This window comes from Mustelus asterias, chromosome 17 (assembly GCF_964213995.1).
Source record: "Mustelus asterias chromosome 17, sMusAst1.hap1.1, whole genome shotgun sequence".
NCBI classification, from domain to species: domain Eukaryota; kingdom Metazoa; phylum Chordata; class Chondrichthyes; order Carcharhiniformes; family Triakidae; genus Mustelus; species Mustelus asterias.
In genome coordinates, this window is record NC_135817.1 from 3707359 (window position 1) to 3725617 (window position 18259).

The 18259-nt window shown below is 46.0% G+C and overlaps 2 protein-coding genes across 5 annotated transcripts in view; one reads left to right on the plus strand and one right to left on the minus strand.

Moving 5' to 3' along the window:
- Positions 1-18259, minus strand: part of wdfy2 (WD repeat and FYVE domain containing 2) — a 187790-nt gene that overhangs the window by 81497 nt on the left and 88034 nt on the right. Inside the window, exons 13-14 of one of the 3 annotated variants that reach the window (XR_013499880.1) lie at positions 13938-14068; positions 11798-12797 (exon numbers count right to left, since the gene is read on the minus strand). The exons of 1 other annotated variant lie outside the window; for it this stretch is intronic. The gene's annotated coding sequence lies outside the window, so the exon portion shown is untranslated. Of the gene's footprint in view, positions 1-11797; positions 14069-18259 lie in introns of those variants that run through there. One more of the 3 variants, XR_013499879.1, reaches the window with a different exon arrangement.
- The window catches only part of dhrs12 (dehydrogenase/reductase (SDR family) member 12), a 66151-nt gene that overhangs the window by 39851 nt on the left and 8041 nt on the right, over positions 1-18259 (plus strand). The window contains exons 9-10 of one of the 2 annotated variants that reach the window (XM_078232173.1): positions 268-405; positions 5678-5845. In XM_078232173.1, coding sequence (XP_078088299.1) covers positions 268-405; positions 5678-5799 — 260 coding nt within the window. In that variant the 3' untranslated portion in view covers positions 5800-5845. Of the gene's footprint in view, positions 1-267; positions 406-5677; positions 8034-18259 lie in introns of those variants that run through there. The other variant, XM_078232172.1, reaches the window with a different exon arrangement.

Sequence of the window (18259 nt, forward strand, 5' to 3'; positions counted from 1 at the left end):
TGGAAAGGGGGGGTGGGGGTGAGTTAATAGGTTGTGATGAACAAAGCATCGTAGCTGTGAGGGACAGCTCGGTGGATAGGATATTGGTATGTAGATAGGCTGGAAAATTGGGCGGGGATCCTGGATTCAGGATTCAATCCTGGACCGGGGAGCGGCGCGGGCTTGGAGGGCCGAAGGGCCTGTTCCTGTGCTGTATTGTTCTTTGTTTGTTTGTTCCTTAGATTTGATTCTAAAGCTGTGTATTCTTTTCTCTGATTCTCTTGCCAGCTGTGAGATCTTCGATGCCTAGTTTCCATGCGAAGATGAAGAACAGGCTGAGGACTGCGACGCAGGGAGCAGATACAGTGGTGTGGCTGGCTATCTCCAGCGCAGCTGCTCAACAACCCAGCGGCCTCTTTTTCCAGGGTAAGAGTGTTTGATTCAGCCCACCCTGTCTCGAGCCACCATTTTAACCAGCCTTTCCCTCTTCCTTACATGAAACCGGCATCTTCCACCCTTTCTGTTGTATCGAGAAGTGGTTCAGATGAGGGAATCGGTCTTCCAGGAAACCTTTCACCATCCCTGGAAGTCACACGATGAAATGGGACATGCTAACAAATCAGAGCAATTAATTTCTTTGAATGGGCCTACGGTATAGTCGGACATGAGAAGAGGAAAGCCCCAGTTGTGGAAAGCTTTGGGAACTGTAAACCCAGAGGTTTTGGGGCAGCATGATGGCACAGTGACCTAAAGAGAAAACGCTGGAAAATCTCAGCAGGTCTGGCAGCATCAGTAAGGAGAGAAAAGAGCTGACGTTGAGTCCAGTTGACCCTTTGTCAAAGTCTCTCTTTGCTTTGCTCTCAAAGCTTTGACAAAGGGTCATCTGGACTCGAAACGTCGGCTCTTTTCTCTCCTTACAGATGCTGCCAGACCCGCTGAGATTTTCCAGCATTTTCTCTTTTGGTTTCAGATTCCAGCTTTAATTTACTTTTATCCATTATTATGGTGGCACAGTGGTTAGCACTGCTACCTCACAGCGCCAGGGACCTGGGTTCGATTCCCGGCTTGGGTCACTGTCTGTGTGGAGTTTGCACGTTCTCCTGGTATCTGCGTGGGTTTCCTCCGGGTGCTCCGGTTTCCTCCCACAGTCCAAAGACGTGCTGGTTAGGTGGATTGGCTGTGCTAAATTAACCTAGTGTCAGGGGGATTAGCAGGGTAAATATGAGGGGTAACGGGAATAGGGCCTGGATGAGGTTGGGATTGGAACTTTTAATTGGAAATGTAAAGTTTTTGTAAGTTTATTTATTAGTGTCACAAGGCTTACATTAACACTGCAATGAAGTTACTGTGAAAATCCCCTAGTTGCACACTCTGGCGCTTGTTGGGGTACACTGAGGGAGAATTTAGCATGGCCACTCTGCGTGTGTCTCCTCCGGGTGTTCAGGTTTCCTCCCACAGTCTGAAGATGTGCAGGTTAGGGTGATTGGCCATGCTAAATTGACCTTAGTGTCAGGGGGATTAACAAAGAACAAAGAAAATTACAGCACAGGAACAGGCCCTTCGGCCCTCCAAGACTGCACCGACCATGCTGCCTGACTGAACTAAAACCCCCTACCCTACCGGGGACCACATCCTTCTATTCCCATCCTATTCATGTATTTGCATCCACTACCTCCCCCGGCAACGAGTTCCAGGCACCCACCGCTCTCTGTGTAAAAAATCTGCCTCGCATACCTCCTTAAAACTTTGCCCCTCGCACCTTAAACCTGAACCTAACGTGGTCCCGTTATTTAAGAAGGGTAGGAAGGATAACCTGGGTAATTATAGGCCGGTGAGCTTGACGTCCGTGGTGGGGAAGTTGTTGGAGAAGATTCTTAGAGATAGGATGTATGCGCATTTAGAAAGGAATAAACTCATTAACGATAGTCAGCATGGTTTTGTGAGAGGGAGGTCATGCCTCACTAACCTGGTGGAGTTTTTTGAAGAAGTGACCAAAATGGTTGACGAGGGAATGGCCGTGGATGTCGTCTATATGGACTTTAGTAAAGCGTTTGACAAAGTCCCTCATGGTAGTCTGGTGAAAAAGGTTGGATCTCATGGGATAAAGGGGGGGGGTGGCTAGATGGGTGGAGAACTGGCTTGGTCACAGAAGACAGAGGGTGGTAGTGGAAGGGTCTTTTTCCGGCTGGAGGCCTGTGACTAGTGGTGTTCCGCAGGGCTCTGTATTGGGACCTCTGCTGTTTGTGATTTATATAAATGATCTGGAAGAAGGTGTGACTGGGGTGATCAGTAAGTTTGCGGACGACACAAAATTGGCAGGACTTGCAGATAGTGAGGAGCATTGTCAGAAGCTACAGAAGGATATAGATAGGCTGGAAATTTGGGCAAAGAAATGGCAGATGGAGTTCAATCCTGATAAATGCGAAGTGATGCATTTTGGTAGAAATAATGTAGGGAGGAGCTATATGATAAATGGCAGAACCATAAAGAGTGTAGATACGCAGAGGGACCTGGGTGTGCAAGTCCACAGATCCTGGAAAGTGACGTCACAGGTGGAGAAGGTGGTGAAGAAGGCATATGGCATGCTTGCCTTTATAGGACGGGGCATAGAGTATAAAAGTTGGAGTCTGATGTTGCAGATGTATAGAACGTTGGTTCGGCCGCATCTGGAATACTGCGGTCAGTTCTGGTCGCCACACTACCAGAAGGACGTGGAGGCTTTGGAGAGAGTACAGAGGAGATTTACCAGGATGTTACCTGGTATGGAGGGGCTTAGTTATGAGGAGAGATTGGGTAAACTGGGGTTGTTCTCCCTGGAAAGACGGAGGATGAGGGGAGACTTAATAGAGGTGTATAAAATTATGAAAGGCATAGATAGGGTGAACGGTGGGAAGCTTTTCCCCAGGTCGGTGGTGACGTTCACGAGGGGTCATAGGTTCAAGGTGAAGGGGGGGAGGTTTAACACAGATATCAGACGGACATATTTTACACAGAGGGTGGTGGGGGCCTGGAATGCGCTGCCAGGCAAGGTGGTGGAGGCGGACACACTGGGAACGTTTAAGACTTATCTAGACAGCCATATGAACGGAGTGGGAATGGAGGGATACAAAAGAATGGTCTAGTTTGGACCAGGGAGCGGCGCGGGCTTGGAGGGCCGAAGGGCCTGTTCCTGTGCTGTATTGTTCTTTGTTCTTGTTCTGTGCCCCCTAGTAATTGACTCTTCCACCCTGGGAAAAAGCTTCTGACTATCCACTCTGTCCATGCCTCTCATAATCTTGTAGACTTCTATCAGGTTGCCCCCCAACCTCTGTCGTTCCAGTAAGAACAAACCAAGTTTCTCCAACCTCCCCTCATAGCTAATGCCCTCCATACCAGGCAACATCCTGGTAAATCTTTTCTGTACCCTCTCCAAAGCCTCCACATCCTTCTGGTAGTGTGGCGACCAGAATTGAACACTATATTCCAAGTGCAGTCTAACTAAGATTCTATAAAGCTGCAACATGACTTGCCAATTTTTAAACTCAATGCCCTGGTCAATGAAGGCAAGCATGCCGTATGCCTTCTGGACTACCTTCTCCACCTGCATTGCCACTTTGTGACCTGTGTACCTGTACACCCAGATCCCTTTGCCTATCAATACTCTTAAGGGTTCTGTCATTTACTATATATTTCCTATTTGTATTAGACCTTCCAAAATGCATTACCTCACATTTGTCCGGATTAAACTCCATCTGCCTTCTTTCAGCCCAAGTCTCCAACTGATCTATATCCTGCTGTATCCTCTGATGGTCCTCATCGCTCTCCGCAAATCCACCAACCTTTGTGTCGTCCGCAAACTTACTAATCAATCCCGTTACATTTTCCTCCAAATCATTTATATATATTACAAATAGCAAAGGTCCCAGCACTGATCCCTGAGGAACACCACTTGTCACAGCCCTCCGTTCAGAAACACATCATTCCACTGCTACCCTCTGTCTTCTTTGACCGAGCCAGTTTTGTATCCACCTTGCCAGCTCACCTCTGATCCCATGCGACTTCACCTTCTGCACTGTCTGCCATGAGGGACCTTGTCAAAGGCTTGACTGAAGTCCATGTAGACAACATCCACTGCCCTACCCTCATCAATCACCTTCGTCACTTCCTCGAAAAACTCGATCAAGTTCGTGAGACACGACCTCCCCTTCACAAAACCATGTTGCCTCTCACTAATAAGTCCACTTATTTCCAAATGGGAATAAACCCTGTCTCGAAGAATCCTCTCCAAAAATTTCCCTACCACTGATGAAAGGCTCACCGGCCTGTAATTACCTGGATTATTCTTGCTACCCTTCTTAAACAAAGGAACAACATTGGCTATTCTCCAATCCTCTGGGGCCTCCCCTGTAGCCAGTGAGAATACAAAGATTTCTCTCAAGGCCCCAGCAATTTCCTCCCTTGCCTCTCTCAGTATCCTGGGGTACGTCCCATCAGACCCTGGGGACTTGTCTATCTTAATGTTTCTCAAGAACCCCAATACCTCCTTTTTGGTCTCAACATGACTCAAACTATCTACACATCCTTTCCCAGACTCATCATCCACCAAGTCCTTCTCTTTGGTGAATACTGACGCAAAGTACTCATTTAATACCTCGCCCATTTCCTCTGTCTCCACGCATAGATTCCCTCCCTTGTCCTTGAGTGGGCCGACCCTCTCCCTGGCTACCCTCTTGCTCTTTATATATGTATAAAAAGCCTTGGGATTTTCCTTAATCCTGCTGGCCAATGCTTTTTCATGACCCTCTTTAGCCCTCCTTACTCCTTGCTTAAGTTTCTTTCTATTTTCTTTGTACATTTTCCACACTTACTTCGTGTGTTCCCAGCCTCCTAGCTTTGACAAATGCTTCCTTTTTCTCTTTGACGAGGCTCACAATATCTCTCGTTGTCCAAGGTTCCCAAAACTTGCCATACTTATCCTTCACCCTTACAGGAATGTGCCGGTCCTGAATCCCTATCAACTTACACTTGGAAGCCTCCCACATGTTGATTTGCCCTCAAACATCTGCCCCCAATCTACATTCTTCAGTTCCTGACTAATATTGTTGTATTAGAGGATAAATGTGCAGGATTATGGGAATAGGGCCTGAGTGGGACTGTGGTTGGTGCAGACTCGATGGGCCGAATGGTCTCCTTCTGCACTGTAGGGATTCTATGAATTGCGTGTGCTTATACCACAGCATAGTTTCATTTCATTATATGTATTATTCATTGTTTATTCAATCTCAGCTTCAGAACTGCTCTAAAGTGAGGTTTCCACTGTGGGCTCTTCATGTGATTAAAATTACAACCTTTTCATTGGTTTTCTTACATTGTGGAGCTCTTACTGTGTGGAGTTTGCACATTCTCCCTGTATCTGGGTGGGTTTCCTCCGGGTGCTCCAGTTTCCTCCCACAGTCCAAAGATGTGCGGGTTAGGTGCATTGGCCATGTTAAATTGCCCCTTAGTGTCAGGGGGACTAGCTGGGGTAAATGCATGGGGTTATGGGGATAGGGTCTGGGTGGGATTGTGGTTGGTGCAGACTCGATGGGCAGAATGGCCTCCTTCTGCACTGTAGGGATTCTATAAAGGGTGTTGGTTTTCCAATGTTGCATTATCAAGTGTGTTTTATCATTCTCTAAGGGTGCTATGTTCAGTATCTCTACTATTTTTCCCCAATCAGATCGGAAACCGGTGTCAACTCATTTACTTTTAGCCCAAACAAGAACGACTCCTGTAGAGGAGGAGAAACTGATGAAAAGCCTGGAGGAAATAGCAACAAACCATAAACCTAATACTACCTGAAATGGACAACGTGACAACAAAATGCCAACACTTCAGGATTACTAAGGTGTTACGTGAATGCAAATCTTTCTCTATAGTTCTCCAAGCAAGAGTCCTGTTTTTTGTTTTTCATTGGATAATATCCTCCATAACACGGTGGCACAGTGGTTAGCACTGCTGCCTCTCAGCTCCAGGGACCCGGGTTCGATTCCTGGCCTTTGCTGACTGTCTAATATAGTTTAACATTGTGTTTATTAACTACTCATAGATATGTATATACATACAATGGTGTAAGGTCCAAGCTAGGAACTGTCTCCATGCTTGCTTCTACCCACATCTCTGTCCAGTACAAGACTGCCGTTTAGACTGATGTAAAGGAACACATGACTTGGGTCATGTGTTCCTTTACATCAGTGTGCAGTGTGCTGTATCCAGTCCCATGTTAACCCCTGCCATGCCAGGCCTATATTGCACCCAGCTACTCCCCCCAAGTCTTTCCCCAATGTATTTACATTACTTTTACTACCCCTTCTCCCACTTGGCATCTCTGTGTTTACAGGTTCAAGTAGCCTGGAGGGCTAATTCTTCCAGATCTTGTCTTCACAGCAGTCGGAGTGGTGGGCTGTTGTACTGGGTGAACCTTGATGAATAGATGGGCCAGACCTGTGGGTCGGCACAGTGGTTAGCACTACTGCCTCGCATGCCAGAGACCCGGGTTCGATTCCCAGCTTGGGTCACTGTCTGTGTGGAGTTTGCACATTATCCCCGTGTCTGCGTGGGTTTCCTCCAGTTGCTCCGGTTTCCTCCCACAGTCCAAAGACATGCTGGTTAGGTGCATTGACCCGAACAGGCGCCGGAGTGTGGCGACTAGGGGAATTTCACAGTAACTTCATTGCAATGTTAATGTAAGCCTTACTTGTGACTAATAAACAAACCCTCTGTACTACACCAAACACAGCTCAGTGCAGTCAGGAACAGTATTTCATCTCCATCCTTCATCATCTGCAGCACGGTAAACTGAGCATTGGAACGATTTCAGACTTTACCTCCTTACCTCCAAGTTGCTTTCTGCTTTTCCCTGAACCTCCTTACAACCTCCTCACTTCTGTTTGAGGTTGCCTTTACTCTCATGGTGTTTCAGTGCTCATGTTGTACTCTTACCTTTTAACCCCCCTGTCAGCTTTCTGAACTTTATACTGCCTTTTATCGTTGGCACTTCATTACACTCAGTCCTAAAAGATGATTTAGCTCATTAGAAATAGAAATATTCATCTATTTTCTCTGCAAATGCAGACCGATCTATTGCTGATTTCCCAATTCTAGTTGTCCACATTTCTAGTTAGGTTAAAAAAAACTCTAAATACATTATGTAGATGCAGGGAGGAGATGTTCCCGATGGTGGGGGAGTCCAGAACCAGGGGTCACAGTCTGAGGATTCAGGGTAGACCATTTAGGACTGAGATGAGGAGACATTTCTTCTCCCAAAGAGTGATCTTTGGGGTCAGACAGAGAGAGGACATGTCCCCTTTTCTTCGTGCTCTGCCACTTATCTTTCGGCTCACGTCCAACCCTTGTTGCTCCCTGTGATGCCTTGCCCTTATCCTGTGACTTGTTGTCTTCTTGTCTCCTGGGCCTTTTTCTTCTTAAAAACGACATATTATAATTCATGTTAGTTTTTCCTTGTGTGGGGTGGTGAATGGGGGGTACCCCCCCTGCTGTGGCAGAAGAGGAGTAGGTAGGAGAGGGGGGAAGAAAGAACAAAGGAAAATAGGGCAATGGTCTGCTTCTGTCGTATTTTAGGTAGTTGGGGGGAGGTGGTTGTCGAGGTGGTGTGTGTTAGGAGGAGGGGGCTGCGAGGTTGGGGGTTTACGTGTTTCTATGGTGCTTGGATGTCCAAGTGGTGTGTGTGTTGGAGTGGTGAGCCTGTGGAATTCATTACCACAGGAAGTAGTTGATGCCAAAACATTGAATGTGTTCAAGAGTTGGCTGGATATAGCACTTGGGGAGAATGGGATCAAAGGTTATGGGGAGAAAGCAGGATTAGGCTATTGAGTTGGATGATCAGCCATCATCGTGATGAATAGCAGAATGGGCTCGAAGGGCCGAATGGCCTCCTCCTATCTTCTATGTTTGAGATTAGTTATTAAATATTTAAAGTGCCTCCTAGATATTTATTTAACTGCTTTGTCTTAATGAAACCAATAAAATATCAGTTATTTTAACACTACTCAATATTTTAATGTTATTTTATTTCATGATTAGTCCCACAATAGAACTAGGAGGACATTTAACATGACTTCTTTCCACAAGCAAGGTTTTTGTTATTCTGTGTGATATTAAGAGTGGGAATGTTTAATACACTCATGAGAAATTCTTCTTTCGACTAATTTTAATAGAGGTGTAAATAGGTTTCAGATAGATTACCTTTCCTGGTACGAGAGGGCAAAATACCACCAACACAAGGCTGTGTTTTCAGCTCCAAGCAATACTCCTTATACACCTATGACTGTGCGGCCAAATTCCCCTCCAATTTGATTTTCAAGTTTGCTGACGACACCACCGTAGTGGGTCGGATCTCAAACAATGACGAGACAGAGTATAGGAATGAGATAGAGAATCTGGTGAACTGCTGCAGCGACAATAATCTCTCCCTCAATGTCAGCAAAATGAAGGAGATTGTCATCGGCTTCAGGAAGCGTAAAGGAGAACATGCCCCTGTCTACATCAACGGGGACGAAATAGAAAGGGTCGAGCTTCAAGTTCTTAGGTGTCCAGATATCCAACAACCTGTCCTGGTCCCCCCCCCCCCCCCCCATGCCAACACTATAGTTAAGAAAGCCCACCAATGCCTCTACTTTCTCAGAAGACTAAGGAAATTTGGCATGTCAGCTACGACTCTCACCAACTTTTCCAGATGCACCATAGAAAGCATTATTTCTGGTTGTATCACAGCTTGGTATGGCTCCTGCTCTGCTCAAGACCGCAAGAAACTACAAAAGGTCGTGAATGTAGCCCAATCCATTATGCAAACCAGCCTCCCATCCATTGACTCTGTCTACACTTCCCGCTGCCTCGGCAAAGCAGCCAGCATAATTAAGGACCCCACGCACCCCAGACATTCTCTCTTCCACCTTCTTCTGTTGGGAAAATGATACAAAAGTCTGAGGTCATGTATCAACTGACTCAAGAACAGCTTCTTCCCTGCTGCCATCAGACTTTTGAATGGACCTACCTTGCATTAAGTTGATCTTTCTCTACACCCTAACTATGACTGTAACACTACATTCTGCACTCTCTCCTTTCCTTCTCTATGATCGGTATGCTTTGTCTTTATAGTGCGCAAGAAACAATACTTTTCACTGTCTGCTAATACATGGAGTCATAGGGGTTTACAGCATGGAAACAGGCCCTTCGGCCCAACTTGTCCATGCCGCCCTTTTTTTTAAAAACCCCAAAGCTAATCCCATGCTGACTGTCCCTAATCTGTCCTTGCATTTCTAAATGCCTGTAGATCCTGTCTCTCAAAATACCTTCCAACAATTTACCCACCACAGATGTGAGGCTACTGGCCTGTAGTTCCCAGGCTTTCCCCTGCAGCCCTATTTAAACAAAGGCACGACATTTGCCACTCTCCAATCTTCAGGCACCTCACCCGTGGCTATCGATGATTCAAATATCTCGGCTAGGGGACCTGCAATTTCCTACCGAGCCTCCCACAACGTCCTGGGATACACTTCATCAGGTCCCAGGGATTTATCTTGATGCGCTTTAAGACTTCCAGCACCTCCTTCTCTGTAATATGTCCACTCCTCAAGACATCACTATTTATTTCCCCAAGTTCCCTAACATCCATGCTTTTCGCAACAGTAAATACTGATGAGAAATATTCATTTAGGATCTCACCCATCTCTTGTGGATCCGCACATAGATGACCTTTTTGATCCTCAAGAGGCCCTGCTCTCTCCCTAGTTACTCTTTTGGCCTTAATGTATTTGTAGAAGCTCTTTGGATTCTCCTTTGCCTGATCTGCCAAAACAATCTCATGTCCCCTTTTTGCCCTCCTGATTTCTCTCTTAAATCTACTCCTATACCCCCTTTACTCTTCAAGGGATTCACTTGATCCCAGCTGCCTATGCATGTCATGTGCCTCTTTCTTCTTGACCAGGGCCTCAATATCCCAAGTCATCCAGGGTTCCCTACTTCTGCCAGTGAGAGTGTTCGACGGGAGGGTAGAGGGAGTGTTTGACAGGAAAGAGTAGAGGGAGTGGTTGACGGCAGAGAGTAGATCGAGTGTTTGACGGGAGAGGGAGGAGGGAATGTTTGAAGGGAGAGGGTAGAGAGAGTGATTGACGGGAGAGAGTAGCGGGATTGCTTGACGGGAGAGGGAAGCGGGAGTGTTTGATGGGAGGGGTTGGCAGGAGTGTCTATAAATCAAATCAAACCACCACATGAAGAAATCACACAGTGGGGGGGCGATTCTCCCATCGCGACCCACAACTTTTCTGCCGGGTCGGGCTGGGAGATGTGCATCGTTGGCCTTGTTCTGGGATTTGCGTATGCGCCGGGAACGCACGCGCATCTCCCAGAGCTGGAGAACATTCGGAGACCAGACCGTGCTGGAAACCAGCAGGAAGAGAGGTAAATCATTTGAATCTTATTTTAATATAGTTTAAATATGTTTTCAGTGTCATTTTCGGGAACTTTCAGGTCCCAATCGAATCGTGCCCACCACCAGAAGTGCTTCATTCCGGCAGGATTCAGACTAGCTTCCCACGTTCGGGGAACTAGTGACTCGTGGACCCAGGGGGTTGGGTGGCGGGGGGTGGTGTCCCCTGGGCATGGGCACCCTGGCAGTGCCAGCCTGTGCCCCATGGCACTGCCCCGGGGCAAAGTGCCCATGGGGCATTGGGCAATGCCAAGGGGGCGGGGCCTATTGTGGATGGGGCCTAGGGATGATCGGTAGGGTTGGGGAGTCCTGCTGCCACTCTGCATTGGGATCGATCTGGGCTGGAGGGAGGACAGTGATTGGGGCGGAGTGTGGGACTGGTTTGCTGGGGGGGGGTGGGGCCTGCCGGGGGGATTGCCACTGCTGGTGGGGGGTGGGCTGGACATCGGGGCGTGCTCCAGGATAGGGGGGGAAGGGTCAGGGCTGGCCCGGGAATTGTTGTGGGGGGGCAGCACTGCAGGGGTCCCAGGCTGGCCAGCGATTGAGCCGGCCAGAAAATGGGGAGACTGACAGATCGGGGCCACTGCGCATGCGCAGAGTGCCAGAACTATCAGACTCTGGCGCGAATAGGCCCCCCCCCCTCCCTCCTCTGGGTTTTTAATGATATTCACGATTGTGACCTCTGCATTGCACAGAGTGTGGGAGATTTAGGTGAGAAGTTGAACTGGAAAAACAGTCGTGATCTAGAACAGTTTTCCCACCAATTCAGCACTTTTGGGAGAATCATTTGCAGTATCTCAGTTATTCAGAACTCCATTAGCCTACTGTACAAATAACTGGCCCTGTGCTTCTGATCTTCGATTATCCTTTTGCAGGGAATGAGTGACATAACTGATAGGTCGACAGGCAACAGCAGTGTTTGAAAGGAGGCTGGGAGGCCAGAAAGTGTCAGAATCCACGAGTCACAAAGGCACACAGAAAAGGGTTGCAACCGCTGAGAGGGAGATGGAAGGTTGATGGATAATGCGGCAAAAGTGGAAGGGGTCCCTGGTGCTCAATGGGATGTATGGTTCAAGACTCAGCTTGAGCATCAGAAATCACACCCAATTTACAAGTGTTCTAATTCAGCTCAAGTGTGGTCAAGGAAACAAATAGAATCAAAGGCCGAGGAGCGGAGTTTGCGGTAAAGTTTATTTATCAGTCACAAGTAGGCTTACATTAACACTGCAATGAAGTTACTGTGAAACTCCCCTAGTCGCCACGCTCTGGCACCTGTTCGGGTCAATGCACCTAACCAGCACGTCTTTCAGACTGTGGGAGGAAACCGGAGCACCCGGAGGAAACCCACGCAGACACGGGGAGAACGTGCAAATCCACACAGACAGGAATTGAGTAGGCTTACATTAATTGAGCCAGGAATTGAACCCGGGTCCCTGGCGCTGTGAGGCAGCAGTGCTAACCACTGTGCCACCGTGCCGCCCCTATTGGGATCGGAAATGCGAGCGTTGGCCTTGACCTTTGGTGCGCCGGAAGTTGTGACTCGTTCAAGATTGAAGGTTGGGGTGGGCAAACAAGACGAGGAATGGATATAGAACGGGGGGTAACGTGGAATCTACAGGTGAAGTTGGTCAGCAAAGGGCAAAGATCAAGCCTTAAGGGACCATGGCTATGGCAGTGCAGAGAAAGAAAGAGGCATTGCTGAGAACTATGCAAGTTCTACAGTGTTGGTCAGAGGCAAGGCACTGGGGGAGTGTCAAATGCAGATTGATCAAGGACAGCGAAGGATAATGTACAACATATGCAGTCAGAGAGTATGATCCAGTACTTTATACAACACTCAAGGTTATGACCATTCTAACGCAAACATCTCAAACACATTTATTTTGATTGCCAATACATTAATACATTAACAATTTAGATACAGTACTTAGAAACACACAAGTTCTGAATGAATTGGAATGTGTCAATTGTGAAACCAGAGGTGTAACAAAAACTTGGGGGTAAAGTACTTTCGGAATGATTTATCAAAACGTACCTGCATTGGTTCAAAATAACAGACAATGCTAGAAATAATCCATTCTGATGAAATGCTATTCTTCAACCCAATAATTCTGTTTCTCTACAGATGCTGCCAGACCTTCTGAGTATTTCCAACATTTTCTGTTTTTACTTCAGATTTCTAACACTTCTAACGAGCTTTTGCCTCAGTTTTGTTTTGTCAGCTGGAGGGACATTTTTTCACAGCACGGCACAGGTTTGTGCATTGAAACATTAGTGACAATCTCATTTTAGTGTATAGAAGGAACACAAATGTGTGCATTACACTTCACCCATGCTCACGAGATTCCTCCACCTACAAATGTAACAGTAAGGTTCAGTCACATTAATACATTAAAGTACCTTAATTTACAGATAGCAGGTAGTCTAAGTTCCAGTTATAACTGGTGCCAATCTCATGTAAAAGACATTTTTTATTGGGGTCTGGTACTTCCTATTCAAAGTTTGGTACCCATTAACAAGTTGAACATTATTAATCATACACACAAGACACAATTAAAACTCAGACTTGCACTGTCTTTTCGGCTGCTTACATTGGTCAGATCCTGACCGTTGGGAGGATACCCAGCTGCACTGTTTTTGCCTAAAGAGGAGCTGGATAGACCTCGGGATGTTTTAACTCCAAAAATAAGAGACGTGTTTAATCAGTTGGTATTGTATATTGATGAACCTTTTACCACACTCAATCCAATTCTCATTAAAGGAATGGCCAGCCACTTTTGCATGACTGGAACTGATCTTGAGACTGTCCAAGTCCGTAATAATTTAAATAAAATGACTGGGTTCCAAAAAACAGTGTCCTCCTTAAATGATATTCCAGTCGGAAGAACTATCAGCTCTGGAAGCCACACCATTTGATGGGGGAAGAAGAGAATCAAACTGGATGGAATGCCTTTATCATAGATTAGAATCATAGAAGCCCCACAGTGTCAAAGGAGGCCATTTGGCCCATCGAGTCTGCACCGACCACAATTCCACCCAGACCCTATTCCCATAACTCCACATATTTACCCTGCTAATCCCCCTGACACTAATGGTCAATTTAGTATGGCCAATCAACCTAACCTGCACACCTTTGGACTGTGGGAGGAAACTGGAGCACCCGGAGGAAACCCACGCAGACACGGGGAGAATGTGCAAATTCCACACAGAGTGACCTGAGGCCGGAATTGAACCCGGGTCCCTGGCGCTGTGAGGCAGCAGTGCTAACCACTGTGCTACCATGCCAACCCTTTATTTAAACATGTTATATTAATACATGCTCACAAATCAGAAAAGTTAAATAATTTTGACAAATTGTACAAGCTCCAAGCGGACTAAAAAGCTTTGAATACTGACAAACTCCTTGTGGCAGTATTCACACCAATTTAACAGCAGCTACCCATCTGGTTATCAGGATTTTTTCTGACTTACAGCCGAGTTGTCCTTACTGTACCTGGAGAATCGTTTCTGTCCTGCAATTAATTTTCAGTAATTCCATCAGTTTTTCTTCAAGTTAACTTGTGTTGGATCACAGAAAGATATGTGTCTATCCGAAGTACCTCAAGTACTCCCAATCATCACAGCCTATGAAAAGGGACAGACACAAAAGGGAACTGCTTACTGGCACTTGCTTTGTCAAATATTGGAGGTTGTTCCTATGCAAATCATTAATTACAAATAAAGTTGCATCCTTTTTTTGCAACTTTTGTGCTTAAATCTCTGTCGTTCACAGTGTCTCCACTACCAAAGGATCAAGATATAAAACTTGCTTTTCATTTATTAGCACGTGTGGAGAAATAACCCTGACCAGGTGGCTCCTGCATGCCACTGAACAAGGATGAGAGAGAGAATCCAATTCTCTCTCAATTCATCAAAGGTCCTTATACAGCACCTTCCACTTCCACCTAGAAGGACAAGGGCAGCAGATACATGGGAACACCACCACCTGCAAGTTCCCCTCCAAGCCACTCACCGTCCTGACTTGGAAACATATCGCCGTTCCTTCGCAGTCGTTGGGTCAAAATCCTGGAATTCCCTCCCTGATGGCATTGTGGGTCAACCCACAGCACATGGACTGCAGCGATTCAAGAAGGCAGCTCACCACCACCTTCTCAAGGGCAACTAGGGATGGGCAATAAATGCTAGCCAGCCAGTGACGCCCACAAATGTATCAAAACAAAATCTGTAGAGGTTCCTTTACCTCCGAGGGAATAGTGTTCACCTTTGGTGTGGAGGTTGTAAAATGTCTGATTGGAAGTATACAACTGTACTTTATTACTATTAAGTGTCCAGAGGCTAAAAGGGTCACTACTGCAAGCACCAAAGTAAGATAACGCACAAGAATACTCCTCAGTGTTGGAGAAGATAGACAGTAATGGCTCATCACATTTATAAGCAATCATTTCATCAACAGAAGTAACCGTTTGCAAGCACCTTCAGCGAACTAAACTTGAAAAAAGTCAATTCAATACCATTCTAACAGGCTTTGGGCTCACATAAATATTACAGGTGTGGATTTCGGAGGGAACTGCTTTCAAAGACAATCATCAGGATGATTAGGTGGCTAACAGTTACCATAAAACTTTTATTCTGGTCCCTACTTTGCTCATCTGGACAGTACTCAAAGGATTCCGACACAGTTGAATAACTAAAACTGAGCAAAAAGACCTTGGTGTCCAAACGCACACATCTTACTAAGATGGCATGGCAAGTTAATAAGTTGGCTAAAAAGTATACAAGTTAACTGGGTTTATAATTAGAGGAATAGGATATAAAGCACAGGGGTCATGCTATAATGCTATAAATCTCGAGTAAAAAGTTAGCTTATTTATTAGTCACAAGTAGTCTTTGATTCATACTGTAATTAAGTTACTGTGAAATTCCCCTCGGCACCACACTCCGGTGCTTGTTTGGGCCAATGCACCTAACCAGCACATCTTTGGACTGTGGGAGGAAACTGGAGCAATCGGAGGAAACGGGGAGAACGTGCAAACTCCGCACAGTCAGTGACCCAAGCCGGGAATTGAACCCGGGTCCCTGGCGCTGTGAGGCACCAGTGCTAACCACTGTGCCACCGTACCTCAGCTGGAGTATTGTGGTCAATCCTAAGCACAGCAAAGGTGAACAGACTTCAGAAAAGGTACGGAGGATGTTCGCCAGGCTGTGAGCAGGAACGAGAGACTTCAGTTACGAGGATGGAAAAATTAGGACTGTTCCACCAGGAACAGAGAAGTCGAGAGGTGACTTAAGAGGATTCGCAAGATGAGATGTTTCGATAGAATAAGAGAAAAAAGTATTCCCTCTGGGTCAATAAATAGAAGTCACAGACTCTGAAATTATCAAAAGATCCAGAGGGTGGATCTAGAGTGATTGTTTCCCCCCCCCATTTGGAGTTGTTATTTACTGGAATACTGAAAAGCTCACAGCTGGATACAGAAGTAATTGAAAAGGGAGTTGGAAAGGTAGCCGAGGATGGGGAATGTACAGGTGAGGAAGTGGGATTAAGCATGCTGCTCTATCATAGAGCCAGCACAAGCAGGGTCAGGCTGAAAGGCCTCTTGCTTTGCTGTAAGTTGCCGCTGTGATTCTGTGATAGTTAAGTTCCACTGTAGTTCCCAGCCAAAATCGACAACTTTGTAGATTCCGTTCCCACCTTTGTACAATCTTTCAATCAATGACCTCAATATCTCAGAAATGCTGTATTACATCCACCAGGAAAACTCAGTTTAAAATGTGCACTTAATCCATAGTATGCATGAGAGCATGACTCAAAAAGAGGATTTCAAGCAATGTAATGGAGTATACAGTCACTAAAATTAATCAGTCCCCCTAGCCTACTGTACACATTGGACATTCTGATCATATTACTAACCTCCCATCTCTTGGTACCAACTGATCAGTTTGGTCTGCTGAATTCTTCCATGAGAAAGGCGAGTGGTGCAAGCTGATGTGGCCTTTTCCCAGGGGTGTGTATTATGAGTATGGAATGGGTATGTTCCAAGAAACTTCCAATTTTTTTTTAACATGGGATATGGGCGTCACTGGCTGGCCAGTATTTAATGTCCATCCCTGGTTGCCCGAGGGCAGTTGAGAGTCAACCACATTGCTGTGGGTCTGGAGTCACATCTAGGCCAGACGCGGTAAAGACGACAGAATTCCTTCCCTGAAGGACATTAGTGAACCAGATGGGTTTTTCATGGTCATCAGTAGATTCTTAATTCCTGTTTTTTTTTAATTGAATTCAAATTCCACCATCTGCCGTGGCGGGATTCGAACCCGGGTCCCCAGAACATCAACAGAGTTTCTGGATTAACAGTCTAGCGATAATGCCACTAGGCCATCGCCTCCCCGAATATTCAAAATTCATTTAATACTGAACCCTGATGTGCCCTTTCACTGTGCCCTATACATTATTTACTGTACACTATGCATTATTTACAAGATTCCAGGAAGTAATTTTTTTCAGGCACTACATAATAAATAGCAAGTGTGCTTATTTTAACAATTACTAAAAATGTTTACAATCAAGCTGGTACTCGAATATAATCTTTATCAGAAAGATGTGCAAATGATAAACCTGTGCTATCAGCAGACTTGGACAAAACACACAATTTAAAGACCGGCCATGTCCCCCATATTGAGAGCCGATTTGAAAGCATTGCTGGACAAATTAGTAACTGGATTGCGTGATCACCTTTATCCAAAATCCCTATTCATCAGTCAGTGCCTATCTGAGGCTCCGCGCTCAGTTTCTTTGCCCTCGACCCTGGGATATTGTCAGAACAAGCTAACCATTTACATTTTCTGACGTGACGGGCTGCTTTGTGGAGAAGTGCTGTCGAGGACACGTCAGTAGCCAGAACTGTGCTCGAAGGGAAGACTTTGGGAAAATTACAATATACTGGTATCCACAAGAGGATTTTCACTCATGTACAAGTCGTGGAAGAAGCAAATTTCTACTGCCATCTTTCTGACAGATATTCCCTCATATCGATTGTCTGACTTTCATGTTTAGTCCATGAGTTACATTCTCTCCTCTGTTCAAAAGATGCAGAAGTTCAAAATCCAGATCAAGTCTTGCCATAATCCAAAAGGATGAATGTCATAATCATAAGAAAACAATGAGAGTCATAAATAAGCACTCAAAGCCTGGCCTTAGAATCATAGAATCCCTACAGTGCAGAAAGAGGCCATTTGGCCCATCAAATCTGCACCCACAACAATCCCACTGAGGCCCTATCCCTATAACCCCACCATATTTACCCCACTAATCCCTCTAACCTACGCATCCTGGGACACTAAAGGGGCAATTTAGCATGGCCAATGCACCTAACCTGCACATCTTTGGATTGTGGGAGGAAACCGGAGCACCCGGAGGAAACCCACGCAGACACGGGGAGAACGTGCAAACTCCACACAGACAGTGACCCAAGCCGGGAATTGAACCTGGGTCCCTGGAGTGGTGAGGTCGCGGTGCTAACCACTTTACCACCATGCCTTGAACTGCTGATCCTCTCTCAAAATATACCTGGCCTTGAAGACTGTACAGTGAAGGTCTGCCAAATTAGTTCCTGGGATGAGAGTGTTGCTGTTTGCTCAGGGGTTGAGTAAATTGTACCTATACTCTCTGGAGTTCAGACGCATGAGAAGCGATCTTATTGAAATGTACAAGATTCGGAAGGGGCTTAACACCCAGTGGTTGCTTCTCCTGCTTGAGGAATCTGGAACACAGGGATACAGCCTCACGAAAAGGGGTCAGTTATTTCATACTTAGAT